Source organism: Apaloderma vittatum, unplaced genomic scaffold (genome assembly GCF_000703405.1).
Source record: "Apaloderma vittatum isolate BGI_N311 unplaced genomic scaffold, ASM70340v1 scaffold759, whole genome shotgun sequence".
Lineage (NCBI taxonomy): Eukaryota > Metazoa > Chordata > Aves > Trogoniformes > Trogonidae > Apaloderma > Apaloderma vittatum.
The window spans coordinates 927-15,322 of record NW_009736696.1 but is presented as its reverse complement, the minus strand read 5'-3'; the positions used below and the strand labels follow the sequence as shown (position 1 = coordinate 15,322).

Here is a 14,396-nt window from a genome sequence, read left to right as displayed (position 1 = left end):
TGCCGCAAAGCCCCCGCCGTCCCCCAACCTCGTTCCCGGTCTGTGGTGGGAACTTGACTGTATAAAAGGTGCTCGCCCCGGGCAGTTGCGCGCTTTTTTCGCCCACCACTCGGAGACGGCTGCGTGTGCCATGGTCGTGTGCCATGGTCGTCGCTGGATCCAGGGGTGGCGATCTTTCCTTTTTCTGTCCCGTCCCTTCTCTCTCTTTCTAGCTTTAACAGGAAGCTACCTATGGCAAAGCCGTTTTCTTTTGCTTACTGGTGACTTGTTGTTGTGAAGCATGTTGGCTGCGCTGAGGGGGCAATTGCAAATACCTCGGTGTCGGGTGATTGATAAATGAAATTGCTGTTCGGATCTTTGGTGTAAGTCACCTTAATCCTGGCCTGGGAATCAGGAACCTGAGTGAGTCATGTCCTGAACGTGGCAACAATGACTTCTAAAAGCTATCAAACTGGCCTTGGCAAGTTGTACAAGCACTCAGAATATCCCTAAACAGAGTACATATCACATTATTAATCATTCCTGAGATGTCCTCCTTAACAAAGTAATTACAGAGTCCTATATAAAACTCTCCAATGGTCATCTTAAGAGTTTTACTCTTGAGTTATTCAAGTAAAGGTTATTACCTCTGCCACATAGGTCCACCTGTACCAATAAACTGGAAAGCACATTGCGAATATTTTGATTTGTCTAATTTACTCTGGCACTAATAGAAGAAACATCAAAGCACAGTCATACACAGTAAAATAGGTAATAAAAGAGCAAGATCCTGAGGCCAATTTTCATCAAGAAATTATTAGTTCAGTTGAAAGAAAGGAAACTTACTCAAAGGGGAGAACAAAATATTAGAAGTGAACAGGAATCACCATAAGCATCATTTGAAGTGGCGAAGAGTAAGTTAAATTTATGATATCAGCTGTAGAAATATGCAAAATAGTTCTAAACAATCTAAACTCAATTATCAGGAGCTGTTCACAGCATCTCAGAGCTCACTGTGGCCTAACCTACCCCTCCTCGTCCTACACTAAACTCTATGATGCCATGAAAATGTTGTTAAGCGAGATCACTTAAAGCCAGCTTGGGTACCACCGTAATATACTGCCAACTCCGCTTAAACACGACAGGTCGCGCCTACTGAAATGATATCAAACAAGCTCTCCACAATACGGCTCCTTATGGGTTCCCCAGATGACTCTCCTACTTCCTCTGGCGGGCCACGTTCAGATACCGGACTGCATGTCCTCTACAGTTTTCCATAGTCATGGATTCATGTATTCTTTTGTGTTTATTTAACAGAGCCTCAAGATAATTTCTCCACAACTGTATTTGAACTGTCAACCTGCATTCAGGTCAAATAATACAACAGATGTAAAAGCTCAATTGAAAACACATCTACGAAGAAACCGTTCATGTTAAACACAGCTGTCTTACAAAAACTTGATGAGTAACACTATTTTCAGCACGTACATGCCAGCACTTGCATATTGCAGGAATTTGGAGGGCTTACTCTTATGAATAATTCTTTACAATTCATTAAAAATACAAGCAAGGTTCCTAAAGTTTGTTCCCTTTTGAGCTATTCCAACATAATGGCATAAAGTGTATTAAAATATTTAAGAACACACATTTATAAGTTTGATTTCTTTCTAAAATACTTATTAAAATACTTTTTATTCTTCTAAACAATAAAACATTTAACAAATAAGGCTATCATAAAATACACTTTTTAAAAATAAATTCTTAGTCTTTAACGGGAATTAGAAGCAGGAACTCTTCCAGCTCTTCTAACAATAAATACCTGCTAAAGTAGTTTGGAGGGGGTTTTTAAATATTTTATGAGGGTATAAACATTAATAAATTCAAACCACATCAAGCTGACATTTTTAGTTTTGCTGTACTTCACTGAAATGTATAAACAAGAAAATATAGACAATACAAAATTAAAGGGGGAAACAGAATGCTTACTTTCTCTAAATGCTTTACAGTAGCCAAGAAATGACAACAAAAAGAACAGTGCACACAGAAGGTCTGCTCTGCCAACAATTCCGGCAACCTTAAAAAAAAGAAAAGAAAAAACGTTCTTATCACCAGATTTTATTCTTAAAAAACCTGAGCTAAATGTACACACACATATACAAAGTGAAATGTATAAAAGAATATCACTGTATCACTTTTCTTTTTTTAACCTGTTTCACTGGATTATTGACCCTTAGTTTTCTAAGCCACATGTTAATTTTATTTGGGTATTGCCTAGCATCAACTAGGTAAATTATTTGGCTTTATCAAAAACTGCTGTCTTAAGAAATTAAGAAGGACCTCAGTGAATAAAATGCAGACTCTGCCCAATTCCATCTGTTTTTTGGATCAGGTTGCCTTTCAGTAAAACTCTTAACAAAAATCCTGAATCCCAGTGAAACTGGCAGCTCTGATGAAACGCAAATCAAGGCCATCCACTTTCAGAAGACAAGCCAGCCTTCACATTGCAGTCTAAACACTCAGAATAGACAAAGAGCTTCCAGCCTGCAGAATCAGAAAATCCCCGGTCCCGCAGTTTTTTGTATTATACTAACTGATTGCATTAGAGCTACCTCCAAATGCACCTTGTAATGGAGGTTGTACTAATGCAAAAGAAAATGAGAAGTGCGTTCTGGGAACCTCTGCACTTCAGATCTGTGCCAACTATTTTAAATCAATAGTGTTCTCAGGGCCATCAACAAGCTTTTGTTCAAGCCCTTAAACTGTATTTACAATAACTTGCTGAGACACAGCACGACATATTTTGGGATCTTCATTTCTCAATTATACGAATATCAGGATATACTATGATTTTTTTCTGGTGAAAATCATGACATAGGGGGTTGGCAGGGAACTCTCTAGGCCCTTAGATCTGGACCTCACTAGAACGTACACCCCGCACAAGGATCGTGGAAACATCCTTACTATTCAGTCTAGTTCTACTTCCTGCAGTGCTGGGTTCCACATTTCCAGTGGAAGATGTACACAGCGGCCTTTCTGAAGCAGGGCACAACAGCCATAGGGTTGGTTTTTTAATCCACTTCTTGAAGTGGTATTTCAGGGGCAAAAGCAGAAGCTTTGGTTCTTGTACAGTACATCAGTTGTGCCATTTTGTGAGTGGAACAGAAAGAGGAAAGTAAAAAGACAAATTATACTTTCATTTTGATTAAAGCACTCTGCTAAACCTCTCTTAGGAAAAGGGCATTTTTTTGGTGTCCATCTGACATGATGGAACAACTATTTCTAAATACCATTAGAGAGAGAAAGAGAAGTGTAGAGAGGGTGAAGAGACTCTCTCCCACTTTATCCTGAACTTCACCTGAGCACCATAAAAGAAGAAACTGTTGGACTCTTACATTCAGCTTAGCAAAACTTCTTGATTTATCCAAAGGCATTCATCTAACTTGCCTGCCTTTTTTGTCTACCTAATAAAGGAATTATAAAGATTAACTCAATAGCTGTCAAGTGAAAGCACTTGAAGGTGAAAATAATGAAGTGTCATTCTGTTTCAGGGGCTGTTGTCAGCTAATGAGATAAAAGTAAAGGTGAACTGATACAATTTTCAAAATAAATGCCAACTTGTTAAAACAAAGAGATTAAAGGGCTAATAACACAGATATGGCCTCAGACGACTCCAACAGTACAATATTTTATGAAATGCAGAATCAGGTAACCAGGTGAACCAAAAAATGCATTTTTACATTAGCATCAGGTATATTCTTATGTCCTTGTTTAAGTCAATATTTATAGTACCAAAGAATATTTACAGTATCAACGAATGAGCATTTTTTAGAAGACAGAGCTACACCACAAGACTATTTACTTGTAGGTAGAAAAATGACGACAGATGTTTTTCTTACATAGATACTGAAAGCACTAAACTTTTCAAGATCTGTTTTACATGACAGTTTGTTTTGTGCTGTATATACCAAAATCCAAAGCAGCAAACAGACAGATTTCTTCACAACTTCATGTCAAAATATGTCATCTCCTTTCAAAACCAAGATGTCACGATACTTAAAACTCACAGCTTTAAAACCGTAAGGAATGCTTTTTGAGATGTGCCTCACAAACTCATGCTAGAACCACAGCAGTACCATAACTGCTTCAGTGCAGCAAGATTTATTATTGACCATGTAAAGGATGAGAGGCATTTATTCACTCCTGGATCTTAGGAGAGACACAATATGGAAGCATGCTACATTTTTCCGCTTGTTCCAATGTTTGCCCAAGGCATGTGCAAGTCTTCACACCTCACACATGCAAGCAAACTGCATCACTTGTAATTTATTTGACATGACCAAGGTCTTACTAACATTTCCATGCTGACTTAAACATATTTTTAGAGTCAAAAGGAAAGAAGAATAAAATTACCGATATTGATAAAGGAGTCAGTAGTAGGCCTATTATGAAGTTAAAATAAGTGAGATTTCTCTTTCCATGTCAGAACATCAAAAGCACTGAAGACTTGTTTTACTTCACTTTGGCACCTAGAACTCATTTTGGAGAGCAAATAAAAGGGGTCCTTCTAACACTAGCACAACACACTTTCATAAAAGAAGCTATTTTGCATGTGAGCAAACAGGAGAAAACGATTGGCAGGATGTTTTAGCCACACGGCCAAAAAAGGTGCCAAATTAGTAATACATAACTTCGCACCATCTCTAAGTCTGCAATACACGCAGGGGCCCCCATGCAGCTCAGAGGTATAGCTTTCCATGACCTCTTCCCCATGAATCATGTGTAAAGCAAATGAAAAAAGCCAAAACCATGGCATATTGTGAATAAATAAAAAACTAAAAAAACCTAACTGGTGCCACATACATAGAATAGACTCAGGTGTTCACTGCTAGCACAAAAATCAAAGCTAAAGTCAGTAATTTTTCAGTTGCTCAGTCCTTTCAAACTCTAAAAAAAATTTTAAAAATAATTCCTGCACTGTGATTATTTTATATTTCATTTATTCATTATTACAAGATCAAGCAATCAGGGACCACATCCAGCAAACCCTCTGGCAAAAAGCCACAAGATTTTCTTAGCTATGACTGCAAAAGAGCTTTTTAAGAAAATCATGTCCTCTTCACTAGAATTTCCACACAAGGGCTTTGATCTATGGTCAGGTATTTTAAATGCTTGCTACACATGTGCCACATTTCTGTTCTGCATCTTTACAGCTTCAACTTCCAGTCACTGTTATGCTTTTGTCTGCACTATTACAGGGCCCACTACTATCACATTTGTGTTCCTCATGTACATAATTACAGACTGGGATTAAAAAAAAAATCCTTTAATCTTCTTCATTTTAAAAATATAAATCCATGGAGTCTGATCTCTCATGACATGGCATGATTTCCAAACCCTTTAATCATTTTCACGGCTCTTCTGAGCCCTCTCCATTTTTCCCAGTGCTCTGCTTGCAGCATGGATTCAAAATTGGATGCAATGTTCTAACACAGCTATACACAGAGTTCATATAATACCCCTACTCCAAATTTCTATCTTCTTGCTTTTCTATCAAAGCAAACAGAAATGAAAGGTAGTTATGCATTTGCACTCAGTTTATTGTCCATTCTCCTAGGCTGCTCATGAGCTAATGTTTCTAGTAATGAATTCTTAATCCAGTAATTAGGGTAACTGAAGTTTAAGGCTGTCCTTCTTCAGTTAGTGTAATGAAATTATTTAATTTCTCTTTCTTAATAAGGTCCAGCCCTACGGAATTACAAGCTTTTGGACTTATCAACCATAATATTTGATTGTTCTCATAAGACATGTGCCAAGAGAAGTGTTGAGAACATATAAAAGCAATGTGTAGAGTATAAGGCTATGTCAGAACTAATTAGTCAAAAAGGTCAGGAACTTCTAAGATACAAATTGTTGGAACTAATTGCTCAGTACTTACGCATTCGGTGTGCACTGGATGTACAGCAAACAGTAAAGCAGCTAGAAGAGATGTCTTTGGAGCCAGGTTTAGCCTTCTTCCTTTATTACTGAACTGCAGTCCACCCAGTAATATTGAGAACACATCAACCATCAACACTGAGATAATACAATGCAGTATTATATTGATGACATGGAAACCAACTGGGTAGAAGCCTCCAGCAAAAAGGTAATTAATTCTATATAGAAACAAAAACATTAAGGCTAACAATTACATCAACGGTTGGAGACACAGGCAAACAGAAAAAACTAAACAACCCTGTAGCAAGATCATATTAGACACATACACATGCAAAAAAAAAAAGAAAAAGAAAAGCCTGAAAAATACCAGCAAACCCCAGCACACGTGCCCTTACCTCTTAGTCACCACAGTTGGCTAGAAACAGTGCCTTGATCTTTACTGAAAGGTATTCATATGGGATAATACAGTCAGCATAATACCTGTCCTCTCCAAAGACAAATGCTAATGCCGTTACGTTAATCATACCTGTTGTTACTTAGAACCAGCTCTTGGTCGGGGCATAACCTCACTGCATGTCCTGCAGATAAACAATCCAGCCTACTGGGGGGATACCCTTGGGCTTAAGGGAAGCTGCGTCCAAAACCAACCTGATCAAGTTATTTTAATTAAATCCACACAGTGAGGAAACTAATACACACTAAGGCTATAATTCCACTGATATTCTTAGCCGAAAAACATCCTAGCATTGGAACTGATGATGTAGAAACCATCTGGGTACAATCAGTATCCAGAAAGTAGTCAGTTAGCACATCTTAGTAACTAATTTGTGAGGCTGGTTAGAGAGAGGTTTCACGCAACTGTGAGAACCAGAAAAAAGGTATAAGCTGAAAATTCCATCTAAATCCCTATTCAGAATAGTAACTCTGCAGTAGAACGGAAAGGGAGAAGAAAAAGGAGAAAGATCTCATTATTATCCATCCTCTTTTATCAGTAGGTGAGATATACAGAAACTTAAGATTGGATAGGGAATTTCATATACTTCATTTGGTCAGTCTGTATCTGGCTTAAGTGAAATCTATTAAAAATCTCAAAGGTACTATAAATGTGATAAATACAAAAACTGGAGCTTAGGGAAATTAAGAAAACCAATTTCTTACTTGTGAAAATAGCATTTTATGGACCATCTCCACACGCTCATCTATATTTTCAGATATAGCAATGACTGTATCTCAGTTCACTCTTTAAACTAACCAGGATGTTACTAGAGATGGACTATACCACAGGGACCTTGAAAAGAAGGGAAAGCATGTGCTGTGTAATGCACTGAAAGCTTTAGTAGGTTTAAGACTGACACATTCTATTCAGTTGCGTATTTTTCTTGATAAGAATAAGAAGAAAGCCCAACAGACAGTGAAACCCATGAGGCTAAGTACTTAAAATACTGACTGCACTCAGCAGTCAAAGATTTTGCTTGAATGTGAAGACTAAGAGTGGGAGTACTTCCTCCACAATCACTTAGTCCCTGGCTTAGAATGGACACAACTGCAGAACCCGTGTCAAGTCCCCATCCACAACAGAGTTGCATGGAGAAAATAAAGAAGCTTAAGACCGAATCCTCAAAGATCGTCTGCATTATTTTTCCAAATTTCTACATGGTCTACTGCTTGCTCAAATCTTTGCGCAAAAGTCATGAGCTAAGCACCTACAGAAGTAATCCTCATCATAAACTTTTAGTTGAGAAAACCAGCAAGTTATATATACAGGCAGACTTCTCTCTCACTAGGATGCTCAGACACAAACACTCATTTGAAGTTAGAATATCAGAGGGAATAGGGAGGAAGACTATTCAGTGACCTCATGGCAAAAGGCCACAGTAGACTGATGCTATTTATAAAAAAATATTTGACAGGTCACCAAGAAAGCAGAGAACAGAAGCTACAATAGCACTATAAGTGGCAGCCAACGCTAAGTGAAGGGAACGTGTGCCTCCTAGTTCTTTTGATGATGTGACCTACATACTGAACCATACTGCCCTAGTACCAAGCTATATAAGAGCGTAAGACGTGGTCTCTGAAAGGTACATTGAAATACAGAATGCCAAAATAATGTATCCTTTGGGAAAGAAACAATTCGAAAATTAAAACTCAACTTGAGATGAACAGAAAAATACAAAAGTCACATTCAGGAAAGGTATCTAACTACCCTCCAGATACATTGTCTCTATCCTTTTCTGTTGCCTCCTCCCTATACTGAGCCAATATAAGTTAAAAAAATTCAGACCTTGAGCAAAAAGACAAGTCTTACCTGAAAGTTAGGACAGTTAGTGGTCGATATGACTTATGACTGGTATTGCTGCTGAGTTTGCTACCCCAAAAGTCATGATGCCACAGGTCACCAAGCGGGGTTTCTGCCCTGAGGTCCTGAAAGAAAACATCATAAATTACCAGGATCCTTAACATTTCTGTTTTGTTCAAAACAGCTAAACCACAAACAAGTTCTAACTAACACAAGCTCATGCTATCATGGACATAGCAGGTGTTTTGTCAGCTCACAGCTGACATTTGACAAGAACCAAAGCCTGCAGCGAAGGTCACGTCTTGGATGTCCATCATCTAAGATGCTTGGGTTCTATAAGTAGGTATAACTACACAAAATTTAGTAGTGCTATGTGTACTCATATCCAATGATAACCTTGTCAATAGCTGAGACATGAAACACATTAAAAACATCTTTATCTTACAGTTTTGGAAAACGCTTTGATTTTAGGTCTAGGCAAAAGAGGCCAACTACAAGCTGTTGCAAACAGCTATTTTTCTACCAGTGTCAGTAGCACAACTACTAATGAAGGCATGAAATCAAGGAGACTAAAGACTGAAAACAACAATTGACTGGTTTTAAAGCCTTACTCCTCACAGAACACTATTCAACTAGCTTTTAAAATTATTATTCTTAATACATGAAAGCAAGAATCAAAATCTCTGTATACTGCTCTAAAAGATTAACAGCAGAAGATAGAAAAGTAATTAACTATTTTAATTTGGTGTGGCACAGGGGGCTATTAAAAAAAACAAACAACACTCAAGACAGAACAAAAGAATAAAACTGCACTAGCAAGATAATAGCTTTTGTATGACTGCTGGTATTAGGCCTGCAATCAACCTCATGTTACTCTACCCCACCTTCTCCATGGAAATTTTTCAAGAGACCACCAAATGAAAGCCGATTAACAGGCGAATACAAAAACACAAGTAAGCAGATTGGGTTGCTAAACCCGTGAAAGGTCTTACAAAGCCTGGTGTCCTATGTCTTATTCTTCCTAAATCTCCATCTACTTACAAGATTCCTACATTACAACACCCTTGGTTCACTAAATACAGTTCCTCTCACATGCTGCTACCATTCTCTTTTGCTTCTACAGCATTTTGAGCACCTCCTGAGGTTTCCAGTACCTTCCGTCTCACCCTTAGTTAGCATTTTTGGCCCGTCAACAAGGCAAGAGATAGTACCTACCTCTGCTAGTCCCAAGGTACAACCAAATGTCTGTGTCACACTGACTGGCTGCTGCTAAACTGAACTTAAAATAACTCACTTTTGCTTCTCTTTTACATCATTCTGATTTTATCCATTCAAAAACAAAATAAAAAAATAAATCCAGGAAGATATTTATCTCTATCATTTGGCCAGTATTAGACAAACAGTTATAAAAAACCCAAACAAATAAAACCTCAAAAAATAAAACCTCAAACCAAAAAAAACCCCACACCAGGAAGGGGAAGTAGCCTAAAAATCTAGCACATTGTCAAATGAAGCATCCTCTAATAGATAGAAAATAACACTGACAAGAGACCAGGGGTAACACTCCAGTCTTTGAAAAGTCCTATAGTGTAGACGTCAGTTCAGGCACTCTCAGGGGAAAAAAAAAAAATAAAAAAAATCAAGAAATCAAGACTCACAGGGGATCCTATTTGGGCTTAAGAATTACCAAAGTGCAAAACTTCTTCACTCACAGATGTTTCTACTGACAAGTACCAGCTACAGGTGTCTTTCTTCCAGGACTTGAGTGTTGTCCTTGGCACCTAAACTCCTGTTCCATTTCTCACTAGCATATACAAATTCTAAAGGTCGTGATTTGAATCTCAGAGCAGGAGTGTGCTCAAGCAGCAGCCCACTAGATTAATACAGTCTGCTTTTCCAGGGGAAGTTGGGACCAGGTTGTACACCAATGCCTACTGAAGTCACAGAATCACAGAATTGTTGAGGCTGGGAAAGACCTCTGAGATCCTCACATCCAGCCTATGACCCAACACCACCACATCGGCCAGACCACGGCACTAAGTGCCACATCCAGCCTCTCCTTAAACACCTCCAGGGACGGTGACTCCACCACTTCCCTGGGCAGTGCATCCCAGTGCCTGAGCACCCTCTCCGTGAGGAAGGGCTTCCTGAGATCCAACCTAAACCTCCCCTGATGCAGTTTCAGGCCGTGCCCCCTCATCCTTGTCACTGGTTGCCTGAGAGAAGAGCCCAACTCCCACCTGACTACAACCTCCCTTCTGGCAGTTGTAGATAGTGATCACAGAATCATAGAATGGCCTAGGTTGGAAGGGACCTTAGAGATCATTTAATCCAACCTCCCTGTCATGGGCAGGGATGCCACCTCTCGACTAGACCAGGCAACACATGGGGACTGAGCGGGAATCAAAGTTCCCCCTGAGTCTCCTCTTCTTCAGACTAAACACCTCCAGCTCCCTCAGCCTCTCTTCACAGGACTTTCCCTCTAGTCCCCTCCTCAGCTTTCACACCCTGCAGGGGACAGCTCTTGGTGGCCTTGTGGCCCTCAGACTGTTTTTCCAACCAATAGCACCAGGATCCTTATGCACATTTGCCAAAGAAAGGGACTACGAAATAGGGCTTGGTGGTTTTTTTTGGCATTAAAATTTTAAAAGTATATTTTCTATGTGACAAATGGTCTTCAGTAACTTGACATGGGAAATGTATCTAGGATGTGCAAGGCTAGAGTTCCCTTACTGTTAGAATCAGACTTCTTTTGTCTTTCATAGGAAGAATGCAGGAAAAGCTGAATACATGTAATTAGTGATTAGATTACATTTCCATATGACCCAAAAAGTCTTCAGTCATGTATCTTGTTCTTGTATCAAGTTCTGTGAGAAAAAGTTTCCTACAATAATTTCCCCATCCAGTGGACTTCTAAAATAGGAATGGTTTGCTCTAAGAGACACAGTTGTTTAAAAGTTATGTATGATTTTCTCTTCAAGAACTGAAAGTAGATATCAAAGAATCTCTAAATATTTGACTAGCAGCAGCTTCAATACTTGACAAAAGGTCAATTCTTCTATATAAAGGCTTATGAAAATGACACAATGTGTCTGAAGTTCCTCCTAATACAACTGTTTGTCTTGCCAAACTAGTAAATGAATAAAGACAAAAGTCACTGTTGTGCGCCAGTTAAAATGTTCCTTAAAACGACAAGAAAGCATCTGGAAACCAACCTTGAATCCCAGTAAAATCTAATAATAGAATGTTCCATGATACAGTAGGTATGGGGTCAGCTAACTGTATCATTTTGCTAAAAAAATATGAAAGATTGTGGTGGTGTTGGTAGCTAGTATATTAACAAAAAGGTCACTGTGTGGCACCCAAGAAAATTCTAGTATAGTAATGCTCAGTAAGTCTACAAAATTACTTCACCTGATGTCTCTCCTATTAAATAGGATTAAAATATGCTATACTTTGCTTAATAAACTGTGCCTTTGTTAGATGTTCTCCCCCATTAAACTGGTAAACTCACTGTCTGTGCATTTTTCTTGTGGATTTTGTATTTCCATATATTCATGTGACCCCTGTGTTAAAATCATACTGTCAGAAGAATTTCATCTAGTTTCTAGGGAATAGTTGAGGATTTTGATGTGCAAAATAGAATAAGCCTCAGTATTTCAAACATACTGACTAGGTATGAATTAATCTATCTAAACAGTTGGCTGAACTCCTCAGCATTGCCAACAGCTATAATCCTGGTGCAGGTTGCCATGTGGCATAGATAAATTGAAATATTTTGAAAGCAAAGATTGAAATAAATGGAGAAAGATTAAAAGTGTGGAAATTGCACATGAACAAAACAACCTGTCTTCTTTCAACATCAGTCTTTTCCTCATACTTTCAGGAAATTAAAATATTATAATTGTGTCCCAAAAAAAACTTTGCAGAATGAAATACTGGCAGGAACTGTGTAATTTAAAATATGCTTCTTAAAAATAAGAATAATAATAAAATTACTGTAGGTTCTTACTTTATCTATAGTATTCTCTTAGAAGCTTCCAATCTGGCAGATGTATTTTCTCCCCATACTTTTATAACTCAAGGTATGACTTACACAAGCATAATACAAATTTGTTTAACAAAACAGTAATTCTGTAGGATTCTAAAAGGCACATTGTGATAATTTGCCTCTAAATCTTGTGCAAGGCAAGATGAGGACAATTCCTTTTACATAGTGCTTCTCTTTCCACGCATTTAACAAGTACCTTCCAGAACAGCGTAAGAGCTGTAACATCAAGACCGACACACGAGTACAAGCTAAAAAACTGCTAAATTGTCTTAGCAGCTGAAGACGCTCAACTCTTCAAAGGCAAAAGATTCTCAGCGAGGGGTTTCTTTAAGTCAGATGTTAATTTCTGAGCATTTCAAGGATTGCTCATCGCAAGTATGATAATTTTTAAAATAGAGAACAGGAATACTTTCTTTCACAAAAGTACTCCTGTCACAGGAACTTCAGATGGGGAAGGAGCATATGAGAAGGAAGCTATTCCTGCTCCTGTGCAATTTTTATGGTGCAAACCACAGCTGGAGAACCCCTGCACCCTACAATCGCTTAGTGATGCACTACGTATCTTGCAACCAGAGTAAGTTTATTCATTGGGCTCATTCACCTGTGACTCTGTGAAGATAAAGAAAAAACTTCCCTTTAGCATCAGCAGGTATTCTGTGTACTCTGACTGACGTAGAAATGAGCATAAATTAGACCCATAGGCAATCTTATTGTACAGGTGCCTGCTAGTAAGTGTTACTAAAAATCACACCTAAAGTTGCTGCAACCCTAGATAATACTCCCTTAGATGACAAGAAGGCAAAGTCCACTTAGTATGGCAAAAAGCTCCCTTGACCAGATAGCAACACTCGTTAAGCAGCATAAAAGAGGAAAAGGGGATACATTCTGAGAGATCGAAACCAAAGCTGCTCAATTTCCTCACTTTTTGTGTATGCATTAGAACCCAAGTCATGTTATTCAGATAGCTTTAGGAACAATATTATGTTAAGCATACTTATGCTTCTAGCTTTTCAGCAGAGTACTGCTGCACAACTTGTTTGTCAACTTTAAATAAGGCTTACTTAATAAACTCCACACAATAAAACAGACCAGAAAAAAAAAGTAGTTAAAAAAGTATCAGAAGGAAGCCTACTTAACTGTCATCATTATTTCTTCTCATATGACCATTTATGTCAATGGGCACAGGGGGAAAGAAGAAAGACGAACCTTGTTATTGATGATGGCTTCAGAATCATCAAAGACAAAATCTCCATCATAGCTGTTAGCGAAACAGAGGAAGGATATTACTGCCACAACCATTTTAGCCCAGTATGACGGAAGGATGAACCATGATACGTCATGGTCCAGATTAGGTTCTGTTTGTGCCATTCTATGAAATACTTGTTCCAAACCGGGAGCTTCAGCATTATGTTGGTTGCAAATCTGAAAGAAATACATAAAAATGCACAATTACATTTGCATTTCACTAAACCAAAAATTTTAATATGGAGAGTTGGGTTAAAACAGAGGAATGTAGCTACATTCAACCTAACACTTTCTCTCGGTGCGTTTCATAATTACTGGAACACATCTAAACATAATTTGTACTTCAAATGTGGAAGAAAAGCACTGTTTCTCATGGTTGGAGCACAGAGATAGAGCCAAGAAATTCTTAGATTCTAAATTAAAGCTTTGGCACAGGTAAATTCTAAGACCTCGAGCAAATTAGTATTTTCCTGTTTCTTACTTTTCAAGTGTAACAAATATAGGCATCATGGGGACTGCAGAGCATTCACAAAGTTCTTAGGAGAATGATAAGCACTATAATTTCCTTCTAAGTGTAAAAAACAAACATCATAAATTGCAGAAAAAGCTCATCTCTCTTCTGTTCCAGTCTTACACAGAGCCCATACAGGGAATTTGTACAAACATCATAGGTAGACATATACAGATAGCGCTTATAGAAGTAGGCCCTAAATGTCAGCAACTCAAAGAATGAGATAAGACGCATACAACTAACACCAAAGTAGCACTAACTAGATCACTCTGCATGCCATAAGTACAGTATAGGCTAAATTCCACTGCTGTGTTCATGGGCTTATGGGCTTGTTGAGGCAGAGCCAAAAGACCTTGCAGTCCGACAGCACTGAGTGCTAC

At 38.4% G+C, this 14,396-nt stretch overlaps 1 protein-coding gene across 1 annotated transcript in view; it reads right to left on the bottom strand.

The window, feature by feature from the left end:
- The window catches only part of LOC104279686 (transmembrane and TPR repeat-containing protein 4-like), a gene marked incomplete at its 3' end in the record, with an annotated part of 26,488 nt that extends 12,812 nt beyond the window's left edge, over nucleotides 1-13,676 (bottom strand). Inside the window, exons 1-4 of the mRNA XM_009877061.1 lie at nucleotides 13,467-13,676; nucleotides 8,219-8,334; nucleotides 5,915-6,131; nucleotides 1,966-2,053 (exon numbers count right to left, since the gene is read on the bottom strand). Of these exons, the coding sequence (XP_009875363.1) occupies nucleotides 1,966-2,053; nucleotides 5,915-6,131; nucleotides 8,219-8,334; nucleotides 13,467-13,628 (583 nt within the window). The remainder of the gene's footprint in view (nucleotides 1-1,965; nucleotides 2,054-5,914; nucleotides 6,132-8,218; nucleotides 8,335-13,466) is intronic.
- Nucleotides 13,677-14,396: the final 720 nt, after the last annotated feature.